Source organism: Athene noctua, chromosome 1 (genome assembly GCF_965140245.1).
Source record: "Athene noctua chromosome 1, bAthNoc1.hap1.1, whole genome shotgun sequence".
NCBI classification, from domain to species: Eukaryota; Metazoa; Chordata; class Aves; order Strigiformes; family Strigidae; genus Athene; species Athene noctua.
In genome coordinates, this window is record NC_134037.1 from 213,548,409 (window position 1) to 213,563,114 (window position 14,706).

At 34.9% G+C, this 14,706-nt stretch overlaps 1 protein-coding gene across 2 annotated transcripts; it reads left to right on the plus strand.

Moving 5' to 3' along the window:
* Positions 1–324: 324 nt before the first annotated feature.
* On the plus strand, positions 325–14,407 carry SLITRK6 (SLIT and NTRK like family member 6). 2 transcript variants are annotated; one of them, XR_012634007.1, is made up of 3 exons: positions 325–812; positions 4,120–6,924; positions 11,078–14,407. XR_012634007.1 is itself a non-coding variant. In XM_074911582.1 (2 exons), exon 2 carries the CDS (start codon positions 4,135–4,137, stop codon positions 6,655–6,657), a length of 2,523 nt encoding a protein of 840 aa, XP_074767683.1. In that variant the 5' UTR covers positions 325–812; positions 4,120–4,134; the 3' UTR covers positions 6,658–7,928. The 2 variants fall into 2 exon arrangements, 1 of the variants encoding a protein (XP_074767683.1); XM_074911582.1 differs by lacking the exon at positions 11,078–14,407 and having other exon boundaries at positions 4,120–7,928.
* Positions 14,408–14,706: the final 299 nt, after the last annotated feature.

Below are 14,706 nucleotides of genomic sequence, written 5' to 3' on the forward strand. Positions count from 1 at the left end.
TCAGATTCTAAAGCAAGCGTTTGCAGATATAAACTAAATGTAAGATCTTCCCAAGAGAACAAACTGCAAGAGCTGCAGTGAACGTTTACCGTTTTGCAAAATCAGCCAGTAACAGACCTTAAGCAATCTAGAAGATATTTAGCTGAATTTTACTTTTCGAGGTTCACTTAGGGGAAAAAGGAGGTGAGAGAAATTGCAGGAGGAGGAGGAGCTGATCTGTCTCAAGGTGGAGCTGTATCTTGTATTAAATGACATTGGCAGATTAAAGCTCTCTAGTGGGGAAGGGCTTAAAGGCTGAGTCAAAAGCCAAGAAGTCTCTTTATTTACGCCTACCTCCCAGCCCCTGGCAATCTGACTAATAACAAACTGAGCTAACAAGAAAGACTAGAAAGAGCAGAGACAACACAGAAGCAGCTTGGATCTAAAAATCTGACAAACCAAGTGATCAAGTCAAGCTCTGCTAAGCATCTTGTTTGTTTACTGCATCCAAATGCTTGCAAACAGTTAACTATATGCAGAAAAGTCAGCATAGCTGTGAAGTATGCTGTGAATTTTAATTGAGGAAAAAAGACAACTGTGTACAGGATGGTCTAATGTGCATAGTGACTGGAAGATTTTTTCAGTTGAACGCTTTGTATTTTGTCTTCTGAACAAGGAATTTAACTTTATGGAACTGTAGTATTACCAGAGCTTGCAGTAAAGTGAAACTCAAAACAAAGTGTGCATTTTCACAGAGAAAAATTACATCGCATTGAAGCAGCTGCTCCAACTGTGCATTGCTGAACATTTCACGGAGTGTTACTGCTGTGCAGGTAAGAAATATTCCAGTTAGTCAATTAACTCAGCAAATCAGAAATACATTTCTCGGTACCAGTTGAATTTTTTTTTTTTTTTTAATGACTTTGTATAACTTTTATGTTAAATGATGGTAGCTTGTACTGTATTTCAAACAGTCTGCCAGGTGCATTTATTCAAACTGCCAACTTAGAATGTGTATATTAAGGAAATGCTGATTTCAGATCCCTTGAGGGGGGAGGAATGGGTATTTGTTTTTATTTCCTGAAGTGCAAAAATTATTTTAAATGCATCATCTGACTGTGATTCCCTTCAGAATTTAATAAACAATCCCAAAGGCTTTTAGAAATTACCAGTTCTTAGCTTGAGGATTTGAAATTCAAGGTGCATTTTTAAAAAAGCTCAATTAAAGCAACCAAGCAGAACCCCAAGTAAAATGAAATAAGGTATTTCAATGTTTTAAAAATACGTTGATTATTGTTTGTCAAGCATGTGATACCTTTGCTATAAGGTGACTACTTCTAAAAGTATTCAACTGCCTTGTAGAAATGACTGTGAGATATTCTAGTATTTTAGAATTCCTACTGTAAAAAGCTTAATTACAGTATGTAGTTAGCAGTGACTTACATGAAAGCAGATAAAAGGAACAAACTTAAGTTACCATGCAGAATTTGCTGAAAAAAACTCACCACATGAAACAGAAAAAAGTCAGCTTTGTCAAGTCTATTAAATTAAATTTCATTTTATTCTTAATTCTTTCAGTTAAGTGTTGATCATCTGTGACTTGAAAGCAGTTTTTATTTTGCAATAGTAGACCACTGAGAGCTTCATTACATATTCCTGAGTGTTCAGACCTAAAAAAAAATTGGAAAAAGGAAAAAAGAATACAACTTTCCTTTTAATCTTATTTGTGTGTATATGTGTGTGTGAGAGTTCTGGCAGTGCTGCCCACAGAAGTATGACGATGATTAAAATGGGAATGTTTTCCAATTGGTTACAAATGTTACTTTCATCTCTGAGAGGAGGGCTTTCATTTTTATAACCTAATTTCTCAGTATGCACTAGAATGCAACATGCTTTTCAGATTATTTTTTTTTCATTTAATTTTGCTCAGGGACTTTATAAGTGCAGTTTGAATATGATGCAGACTGAAGCTGGAATTCCTACAGAGAAATAGTGTACAGAAATAAAGTCTAATTAGTCATGTAGTAGGTCTGAAGCAGGCATCTGTGTCAAGAGCCTGCATTTTTTACCTTGGGTCACTGAAAAGCATATTGATACAAATAAAGCAAGAATTAATCTCTAGTGTAATACTAACCTAGAATTATTCTGCATACTTCAAAGTAACATCTTAACATGTTGTGTCTTATTCAATACTTCTTGGGAAAACAAACTTAAAGACATACATTAAAAATAGACAGCTGGAGTTGAAAGAGTGTTATATGAGACAACAAAATTATCTGTTCTACCAAAACAAAGATAAAAGGTCATATTTTTAGGGACACTTTTTATCACACTGTGAATTCCACTCACTACTTATAAACTCAAAACATCTACTCCCACTTATCAGGAAATACTAATGGGGAAAAACATAATTCACTGTACACACATTTGCTGCTGTTGCTTTTGTGTGTGTGTAATGCTCATACCATTTAAGTGCCTGCGTGTATAAATCTTTGCAATCCATTTTAAGGGAAGCCTTGAGAAATGGTGTTGCTATTAACAAAGGTACATGATCATTAAAATATGTATTGATGAGATGCCAAATCATATGACCACACTATAAGAATGTTTGTTCATGTAGTTGAATAGATTCTTCTAAAAGGTTCTAATCTTTCAGAAAGTAACACTTCAGCAGGTTAATTCTGTAGTGACATTCTGTACTCCATGTTTCAATAGCTTACTTTGAAAGATCAAATGACCTTTATTAGATGGATTGCTTAAGAAACCTGTTTAGTTCAGTCCTAGAATAAATAGCACACCCCAAAAAAGTTCTTGTGTTTTAAATTATCCATTCCACTGGAAGATTTTTTTTTTCTTCTAGGATATGTGGAAATATTTAATTAAAGATTATAAAAAGTTATTTTACTCCATTTCATATATCGGGAATTACCATTGTTTTTGCTAATTAGACAGCCTTGACAGAAACAGAGAATCTTCAGATGGAGTGTAGCATGAATGTATTCAAAACAATGATAACAAATACTTGATTTCAACATGTAAATTTTGCTTGTGACTCCACTGTTGTCTTGTAATGATACATTTATCAGTTATTGCAAAGTTCAAGATCAGCTTTACAGATGATGATTTAAGTTACATAATATACAGAATGTACTAGTGATCATTTTTAAATTGTAAACCACAGTTCCATGTACAGTTCATAATTTTTGCAGTGATTACTGGTTATAATAATTGGAAGTAGTCTAATAATTAATCTCAAAAAAAAAAGTTTACCCTTTGCCTACCTGTTTCTTCTGACATGTACTGCGTTGTCAGTTCTCTCTGCTTTTTATTAGTTGCGTACACAATTATTTTATGTGTATACTATATACAAGCATATTACACTACTATGTGCTGTGTTCATGCTTTCACTAAATATCCATAAAATATAACATATGCATTAAAATGTAAGTAAAGAAAAATAATTATTTTGTCTACTTCCTTTTCACTTTGGGGGTATAAAGGACTGCAGATGAAATACCTTTTGATTTACATACATAATTTCTAAGCAGAACCAAAAGAGAGTCCTTGTATCCTGACTGAATGGGCTTTTGATCACAATACATTGTTGAACTAAACCAAATCTATTTCTTCTCTTTAGAAGCTGGACAATATTAAGTTGAGTTTAGTAAGGCACTCTTAAAATTTGCAGTGCTACATGGTGACATAAAGAAACAATACGAAGTATTATGTTAACCTTGATATAAATTGCCTAGGGCAGTAACTTATTACTGCTGTCCACTGGCAAAACATTCTATATGGTATATAAATAAAGACAACACACTCTTGATTATCTCCTAATTTAGGGTAAGTACTGAAGTACTGGTGAAAGTACTGAAGCACTCCCCTTATGACCATGTTTATTGATTCAGTACGTTAAACTGAATGTTTTTTTCTCTGTTTAGAAAATCATTCAAATGTTTTGCACACTTCAATATTGTTTGAAAAGTGAGATAGCTTAATGACAAGTACTAGGAATGGTTATTGCTCTCCCCTGCCCCAGGACAAAAATAAAAAATCAAAAAAAAAAAAAATCAACCTTGTGAAATCATGAGTCTATTACTTTTCTTTTTTCCTTTTTTTTTTTTTTTTTCTTTTTTATAGAATCTGCTGGGCAAGATGAAGCTCTGGATTTTTATTCTATATTCGGTTGTGGTTGCATCTGATCCTTTCCAGTCACAGCCTTCTTTTTCGTCAGTCAGAGGATCTTGTAAGAGTTTGTGTTCCTGTGAAGAAAAGGATGATACTATGATTATAAACTGTGAAGAAAGAGGCATCAAGATGGTATCAGAAATAAATGTCCCACCATCACGGCCTTTCCATCTTAATCTGTTAAACAATGGCCTGACTATGTTACACATGGATGATTTTGCTGGCCTTGTTAATGCTATCTCTCTACATCTTGGTTTTAATAATATTGCAGATATTGAGCCTGGGGCTTTCAATGGTCTCGGCCTTCTTAAGCAACTTCATATCAATCACAATTCTTTAGAAACACTTAAAGAAGATACGTTTAATGGATTGGAAAATTTAGAGTTTCTTCAAGCAGACAACAATTTCATCACAGTGATTGAAGCAAGTGCCTTTAGCAAGCTCAACAGGCTTAAAGTGCTTATTTTGAATGACAATGCCATTGAGTATCTTCCTCCGAACATATTTCGTTTTGTGCCATTGACCCATTTAGATCTTCGTGGAAACCAGTTACAGACACTGCCTTATGTTGGCTTTTTGGAACACATTGGTAGAATACTAGACCTTCAGCTGGAAGACAATAAATGGGCCTGTAACTGTGATTTGCTGCAGCTGAAGATATGGCTAGAAAACATGCCTCCCCAGTCAATAATAGGTGACGTTGTATGCAATAGTCCTCCAATTATCAAAGGCAGCATCCTAAGCCGGTTGAAAAAAGAATCACTTTGCCCCACTCATCCTGTCAATGAACTTGAAGATCCTTCAGGGTCATTGCCCTTGGTTGTAACCACTTCTATCAGTGATAGCCACCTATCAACTAAGGTTATTCCTATCCTGAAAGCTCCTACTAAAGAACCAAGTTTAGTGCTTCATACTTCAAAACCTGCTACTCAGTTTCCAGGAATCTATTGTCCTGTCCCCTGTCACTGCACCAGCCATATGCTCTCAGGAGTTCTCATGCACTGTCAGGAGCGAAATATTGAAAGCTTGTCTGATTTAGGACACCCTCCTCCAAATCCTAAAAAGCTTATTCTAGCTGGAAACATTATTCAGACATTACTGAAATCAGATCTTGTGGACTATGCCAGCCTGGAAATGCTTCACCTAGGGAACAATCGCATTGAAATCCTTGAGGAAGGTTCCTTCATGAATCTGACTAGACTGCAGAAATTATATCTCAATGGCAATCATCTTACAAAGCTAAGTCAGAATCTCTTCCTTGGCCTTCAGTACCTTGAATACTTGTACCTTGAATATAATGCCATCAAAGAAGTTTTGCCAGGGACGTTTAATGAAATGCCAAAACTTAAGGTACTCTACTTAAATAACAACCTTCTGCAGACTTTGCCACCCCATATTTTTTCGGGCGTTCCACTCGTCAGATTAAATTTGAAAACAAACCAATTTGCTCATTTGCCTGTGAGCAATGTCTTGGATGAATTGGATATGCTAGTACAAATTGAACTGGAAGACAACCCCTGGGACTGTACCTGTGATTCAGTTGGGCTGCAAAAATGGATACAAAAACTGAGTAAGAATACAATGATGGGTAATATTTTTTGTAAATCTCCAGGACATCTAGCAAAAAAAGAATTGAAATCCCTAAACAGTGAAGTCTTGTGTCCAGGGTTAATAAACAGCCCTGCCCTACCAACTCATGCTAGTTTTGTAGTTGTGACAACTTCTTCTACTACTACCAACACTGCAGACACCATCCTGCGGTCCCTCACAGATGCTGTCCCACTTTCTGTTCTAATATTAGGACTCCTAATTGTGTTTATAACTATTGTATTTTGTGCAGCAGGAATAGTTGTTCTTGTTCTGCACCGGCGACGAAGATGCAAAAAGAAACAAGCAGACGAACAAATGAGGGATAGTAGCCCTGTTCACCTTCAGTACAGCATGTATGGGCATAAAACAACACACCACACAACAGAGCGCCCAGCTGCAACTCTCTATGAGCAACATATGGTTACTCCCATGGTCCAGGTCTACCGCAGCCCATCCTTCAGCCCCAAGCATACTGAGCAACAGGAGGAGGGAAGTGAGAAGGAAGCTGATGATTCCAAACATGTCCGTCGAAGTCTCCTGGAAAGAGAGAACAGTTCACCTCTTACCAGTTCAAATGTCAAATATAAGGCTACAGATCAATCTGCTGAATTTCTGTCTTTTCAGGATGCCAGCTGCTTGTATAGAAACATTCTTGAAAAAGAGAGAGAACTGCAGCAACTAGGGATCACAGAGTACCTAAGGAAAAATATTGTCCAGCTCCAGCCTGACATGGAAGTTCATTATCCTGGAACACATGAGGAGCTGAAGCTAATGGAGACGCTCATGTACTCCAGGCCAAGAAAGGTTTTTCTAGAACAAACTAAAAATGAGTATTTTGAACTCAAAGCTAATTTGCATGCTGAGCCTGACTACCTGGAAGTCTTGGAGCAGCAAACTTGAAGAGATAATATATTGGACTGGGGCTGAATTTCTGCAATTCTATTTTAAGTAGGAACCGTTGTAAATAAAAGTGCCTTATAATAACATGTCAAGAGTCAGAACCTAAGCACAGCAGTAATCCTAGCAAAAAAAACTCAGGGATCACTGTGGGAAGCCATGGGGTTGTATGCAGGCACTATGTCTCACCTCAAGTTAAACATGAACTTTGTGTGATTGAACTGTGGGAGGAAGATTGCTTATTGCAATATTCTTCAACATTTTTGAAAGGTGTGTATGGCATTCTGCATTCTGTACCCAACCTATGGAAAAAAAACAAAACAAAACAAAACAACATTATCTTTACTCTTTCTTTTTTCCCTCAGTTTAATTAGATTCCTTTTTTTTAAAAAAACAACAACAACAACAACACCTGTGCTTGTAGTTATAAGGATAGAGTGTATTGGATAGGTTAGTACATGCACTGCATACATGACCATTGTCTTCAACTACACCTAACATAACCTTATAATAAATATGAAAGGAGTTGAAATGTTGTCATATTAAATGTCAGTTTAAAAAAGAAAAAAAACACAAAAAGAAAATATTTTTGTGTGTGCGTCCAGAGCCTGCAAATCTTTAAGTATTTTACATGGAACTTCATCATGTTCATTCTGTATTACTATGTGGAGGAAAAATATATGTTTACCCAACATCTTCAGCAAAGCAAAAAGCAAGCCTTTTGCTACTTTACCTATCTGATAGCTTTACCTAAGTTTGGACAATCTTTTCTTGATCTGCTGCTATAAAATATTGTGCATCACTGGTGTTTCAACTCATCATCCTGGGCAATTTGGAGAGCTACTGAGAATCAGCTGTAAATATGTTTCTGTGTTAATAAGTTTGATTTTTTTATATATCTATATATATATAAATAACTTCTGTGCTGGCTTTAAATATTCTTGGAGGAAATGAGTTTGTTGTGGCTAGGAACTTTCAAGTGCAAATACAGGTCCTTTCCCACCCTACCCAAAACAACTCCCAGACAGAATAACTGCAACAATACACACACATAGGAGGAATAATAGTATTTAGCTGTTTGTACAAAAAATATATTTTCTGAAATTAGAAGAAAATAAAGTGTTGTGGGGAAAATAGGTAAAGCAGAACACTGAAGGTTTATTTTTGCAATAAATTCTAGCTAGATTTGTATTTACTATTTATTCTGTATAATTTTATATTTTTTCTCAACTCACAAAAAGAAAAAGGTTATTCCTGGCTGCCTTTCAAGCAAATCAAGGAACTGCTCTCTATCAATGAAAAAGAAATAAAGACTTTTTAAAATGTCTTTTTCTTAAAACTCCCTTTTCAAAGAAAGCAGAAACTTGCATGCACAAGTTTAGAACTATTTTGGAATTAAACACAATGATTTTCACTCTTGTCATGTGGACAGAAGCATCTTGTCCAGAGTGTGCCGTAAGGCCGTTCAGTTTCTGTGCATGACTGACATGGTGCCAAAACACAAATTCTGACCTGCATTTATCTTCCTCTAAGCAAATCTTTTTGCAAACTGACTATGCATGAACTTTTTTTTCCCCTAATTTCTATTTGTAGAGCAAAAGATCATCGTAATTACCACGTCTATATATGTATGTTAAACTCAGCATTGAAGTCTTGATAAACTCAAAAAGATATATTCTTTAGTTCATCTTACTGCTGATGTCTTAAGTATTTGTATATAAAAATGTAAGTTCTTCATATTCTTTGTACGTTTCTGACTGAAAATTTTCCTATACTACATACAAAAGTCAGATTCTCAGTACTTTCAAATTTGCATAAAGATAATGACTTTGATGGTGCTATAATAATTTCTGTAATTTGAGGATCTGACCACGTTATCTCTGTTAACAAATCCTTATTAATGTTTTCGAGGTGTCATCAATTTGCTATGGAAGTCAAAATTGTTGGCTTCCAAAAATCAAAATGTCAGTTATTAGAGAATAAGTATTATTTTCTCTTTGTATGACTGAGAATAATTTAGTTCAGAAAACCTGTGTATTTAGAAGGATTAGGAAGAGAAAATTTGGTGGCAACTTATTTGTTTCATTGCTGTCTTTATTCTGGACAAGTAAAAATAATGCGAAGTATTATTTGTGCAGGTAAGGGTGAGACAAAAGAGAAAATGCAGCTACATTAACTTTACATTAACTTAGGTATCTAGTGTTATATTGGCTGTCCTTGCATATTCAAGACATGTGAATGGGCTTCATGGATATGCCATAGAACCTATGGAAACCCATGCCCTGATTTGGAGGAGAAACTACAGCCCAGGTGGGATGGCTTAGAGCATCAAAACAACACTACATGTCTACATTTAAACAATTTATTTTCACACACAGAAAAAAAAAAAAAAATCTAAGTAACTTTATTATTTGAAATAATTAAGATTGAATCAGAAATTAATTACAGTTAATGGAATTGACATCAGAAAGCTTTGAGTATTGAATCAGACATGTTAATACTGTTCTTTTTCAAATTCTCAGAGATCTCAAATTGGTGTAGAGGAAAAGAAAATCTAGAACAAAAATGTACATGGTACTGGATAATACAGGTTAGTATTTCAGTGCCTTTCATTTCAGTGGTTATTTCCATTAATAAAAAAATGGAGGTAAAAATAATACCCTTCAATTGGCATGATGCAGGGAAATGATGATTCAGGCCCTCAGGCTTAGATTTAAGAGAAATAGCTTCAGACTAAAGACAATTGCCACATGCACAGATGTCACTTTGCTTAGCTGCTAACAGTTACTTTGCAGAATGTTGAAGACAACTGTGTGGCAAAACATTCTTCAGTGCAGTCTCAAAGCATCAGAAGAAGAGTGAGCTAAATTCATGTCAAAGCAAGTCAGTTATACATCTGTATCAAAGCATCACTCAGCAGAATTAAAGAGAGCTTTAACTTTTAGCTTTCCCTTAACAGGGAGATTCACATCATTCGTTATATAAAGGCAACTGTACTCTCTTAGTTTGTAACACTACAAGTGGTTTTTCAATATCCAGGAATCACTAGAATGTGGCACAGGATCCACTTTCCTATCATCTGTCCCTGCTGGACTGCCATGTAGTAAAAGTTTGTATGATGAAGAGAGAGGGGTCTGTCCATAGCTGTGCCTCTTAAAATTCTCAGACAGTGATTTTTCCAGCTATGATGAAACTATACTGCCATAACAAGAAAGGATAAAAATTCGGCTTTATAGGATTATTCTTCACCTGAGAATATCGGTATCTGCTGATAAGAATAAAATAATGACATAAGGAAGGTATCATGTACAGAGAAAGAAGGATGCAATATCAGTTTCTAAAAGATCCTTGGAACATTTTCATTATAACAATTAGAGATATGTCCTTAATGTTAGGGTTTGCAGAAAGTTGGGAGCATTATTCAGATTTTTTTTTTGGTTAAAACTGCATTCCTTTTTTTCTTTCTTTTTTTTTTTTTTTTTTTTTTTCACCAGTCACAGGCACAGTTAAGTGTTTTGATGCATTTCACTTAGCTAGAATAATGGAGGTTGGAAGGCAAAACATGTTTGACAGTCTGCAACAAAGTGGATCCATTTTTCTCCTGTCATAATGATGGTTTAATAGAGTGTGAGAACAGTGCTTCGGCAAGCACACTAGTGTACATGGCAACTATGTTATTGTTGTTTAGAGTACCTCAAGGTAACCAACACTACCATTTTTCCCCTTATATTTCAATTAAGAAAATATATTAAATAACATTATAGACCTGTTCCCTAAATAAACATATATTAAAACAATTTATTTCACCTTTTTATTCTGAAGATTTTATCTTTTCCACCTCATAAAAGTCAAATGTATTTCTCTTTCTTCCTGCTACAGGTATTTTTCACACAGACTTTCAGTATTGATACTTGCATATATTACCTGCAGTGATGCCTCTCTAAGTTTCTGAACAGAAAAAGAATAACCCCCCACCCCCAAAACCCATTTCAACAAAACCTGTAAATTTACACAGAAATTATTTTTTTTATTTGCCTATTCAGAAATGTTCCAATACTTTGGATTAGACTGAATCAACATTTCTGTAACCAAGTTCTAGACTGAAAATGAGTTCATACTTTTCGTCAGTGACGTGTCAAAACTACCACATTTGAATCCAAAACTTCTTCATCTGCAGTCATTGTTTCCCTGATTGGAATCTGAGGATCATGTTTTGGCCCCTCTTTGCATGACAAAGAAGTTCCCAGCATCACGCCAAATAGAGAATGTTTATAATGTGTCACATACCTACATAGAGATTACTAATCATGTAGTATGTTAAACTGAAAAAAATTGACTGGGATGGCAAACTATCTTATAAAAATCCATTTCTAGTGTGTTAATAAAAAAGGGTATTTACCATAAATAAAACGTTATTTCACAGGAGAAAGTAATAGCGGCAACGGAAAAATGGAGACTGAATCTCAAAGTCATCATCATAAGAGATTCTGGATTATCATTCTGAGGATGCCATTGCCTACAGCAATACACTCTATCAGCCCCACCAACACAATCTGAAAGTTTCACATAGATGCAGTAAATTCATCGTGAGGGAAAAAACCAATCAAGCACTTGTCTTGATTCAGAAGATCAGCTGAGAAACTTTAAGACTGTGACATTTCTTTTCCCTTGTACTCACCAATACAAAATACCTTCATTTCCATTAATGATTTTCTTGTTTAGCCATAGACAGCCTTCTGGCAGTATAATCTACTGTTGCAATTGAAATCTGCTCTCTGGAGAGGTTTTGCAGTGTATTCATTGCCTTCAGTGATCATTTCCTCTGGGATGTGATGTTTGGTGCACCCTGTTGGATTTGAGACAGGGAAGATGGATCTATTACTGATCTTGGATTACAAGTCAAAAGACCTGTCCCTTTTTGATTTTCTGAAGCTTATGATATTCTTGATCTTGTTTGAGGAGTTGATATTAAATCCTTTTGTTCCTTGAAACAGAAGTGAACTGTAGCTGGAACCAATATGAGGAAGTTAATCACCATACTGAAAAGATATAGCATGGTATTTTCTTTCCTGCACATCTCCTAAGAGTCAGCTTTGGCTCTTTGAAACAACAGAACAAATTCTTAAGAGCCACAGACTAATGGAAAGCAGCTAACCTAGAGGAAGAAAGTAAAACTCCAGATGCTGTTCAGCTCTATGAAATCAAGATGCAACGAATATTTTTTTTTTTTAATTTATTCAGCTTCACCAAGATGGAGTGCAAGTACATGTGCACAGCACATTTCATAAAACGTTTACCAAAGTTTTGACTTTTAAGACATTAACTTCAAAATATTCACAGTATGTTTGTTCCTCCTATTATTACTGAAAGGACTACTTCTGCTCCTACTATACTTTTAGTTCATGCAATGGAATGATGGAATACAGAAAAGAAGAAACAACTTGGTTTCATATTTCAAGGAGAAATGTTATTTATTTAAACTTCAGCTGTTTGCCTTTGTAGGTCAATTCATCCAGATTATTTCATTTTGAGATAAATTGTTTTACAAGTTAAGATTTTTTTAGATTCTTCCAGTTGTGATTAATTGCCAAATATACTACAGAAGAATAGATAATTAATTGTTTAAACAGAATGAAGTCTGAAACCGTCTATATATGTAGAAATCCTATGGAATGTTAGCATAAACTTGCACTTTAAAGTATAAAATTCATTAGCTCACAAAGTTAATAATATTTCTTGTTTTAAATTGACACATATTGGCATTTTTGCATTTTTTCAAATTCAAAATAATGACACATACTTGGATGAAATCATATTACATGGTTCCATGCTAAGATACATTTTAAAATATATTACTGTCAAATATAATCCGATATTCCCCCCATCTTTCCCTGCTGAAACTGTGTAGTGTGAGGTGCAAAAATAATGCACATTCGCTGGGCAGGAAAATGAATCAGGATGATGAATTATTTTGTATCTTTGTTATATGCACTTTTTGGGAAGTAGAATATTAGATTCCCATGCCCATGGTACAATATGTTCACACAGTTCATATGGACATAAGTATCTAAGAAGTACAGACTTAAAGCAATTAAATACATGACATTCTTAACAGAAAGGTTTAGTCTAACCAGTAGTCTATGCAATCATGTTCTTTTGTAGATGGAAGGTTGTTGCGACTGCACTTTTTTAAAGGATCCTGTGAGTCAAATATCCTTTGAATATATCTGCTGGATCAGACTCCAGAGATCCTCTCAAATCTTTATGAAACTTGATAAGATGCAAGATTCCAGGCTGCCAATTCTGGGCTAGTTCATGGGTATCCAGACACCCTGGATCTTTGGGTACTTGGAGGACAGTGAAAAAACCTCTAAGGTCATGTTTGATAGAGGAAGAGTTTCTGAGCAACAGTTAAAGATTTAGATTGCTCTTTTCATCTGTCCCAATGTTACTCAAGATTGTATCATATGATGTAAAGATTAATGTCAAACATTAATAAATCAGAAATGCAGCATTTAGATACCACTGTTCAAAGAAAAAAAAAAATCCATGAGATATCATGAAATGAAGATTAAGATATGGAGATTTTAACTGTCTCTTGTGTTACATGTCTTTAAGTAATATATCACTTCAGGAGAGTTGCAGGGGAGGTGCCATTGTTTATTGACACATATGCATTCAGATTTCCTGAAGGAAAATGCTGTGCTGAGGATAGCTATCTTCATGCTGCCATATGTGATATTATGAAAGATGAATCATGTTCGATGGATTCTAAAGTAATTGTTTATTACAGGCTGAAATCTATCACTGCTCTAAGCACTGAAGTGTCATCTGAATTCAACTGGACTTCTCACAGGCTCAGATTTCATGATTATTTTTATTCATAAAAATTACCACAGAATAAACAGAAGCTTTATTATTTTCCTATATAAAAGCAGTCTTTTAAAGAAAATTATGCCTTCTGAATTTTTCATTAATGTCCTGATCCAAGGGCAATTAAAACTAAGGAATAATTTCTTTTAGATCTGGAGTTATGCTACATCATCATAGAAGTTTATGGTTTTGCTGCACAGATACATATATATTTAAAAAAAAAAAAAAAAAAAGTTGTGTAAAAACTTAGGGGTGTGCCTTTTTCCAGCCAGCATGAACTGGAAGTAGACAACAGTGACAGTAATTAACTGTAAAGGTCCAACCATATGTTAACATCACAAATATTATTCGAAGATTCCCATGACACTGTCTCCTGAAGAAGTGAAAGGTATGTGTCTGACTTTTCCCCTCATTTTTTCTAACAGCTGAGTATGTACAGATAACAGCATAGGTTATAAAGGTCAATATCAGTAGTAAACACCTAAAAGAGATTTGAATCATAAGAAAACCTTCTTCCCTAGGAGGGTAGTGCAGCACTAAAATACATTACCTAAAGTGTCTGTGGAATCTTAGACCCAAGGAGATTTTCAGGACTTTGCTGTACAAACTCACAGCTAGTCTACAGGAAGCAACAGTGCTGCGCAAAGAAGGAGGTTCGACTAGACAGGCTCCAGAGTTCCCTTCCAGGCAAAATATCTGCGGTTCTAATATGATTAGACCCTTTCTCTTCTATACATAGGCTTCCTGAATATGAACTTAAGGAAAAATACTCACTAAATACTCTTGCAAAATAAAAGCTTTTAATTTAACTTCTGTAAAATACAAAGAACTAATATTGATGATTCATTAAATTAAAAAGTACTTCGCTGATACTGGTCAGAATGCATGTGAACTGTGATTACATTAGTTTACTGTTAAAAGTATTTTTTTTACATGACAGGTGACTTGAAATTTCTTAATAAAAAGCTGAAACTGTCTGAAAATATTGAAGGGTGATCCATTTCTATACTAGTTGAGTTTTTGAACACTGATGACTTGACATACTGGTGTTGTAATTCTTCAAACGTTTCATGGAATCACAGAATCATCTACGTTGAAAAGACCTTGAAGATCACCTAGTCCAAACTTTATCCTAAAATTGACAGTTCCTAACTACATCATATCTCTAAGCACTACGTT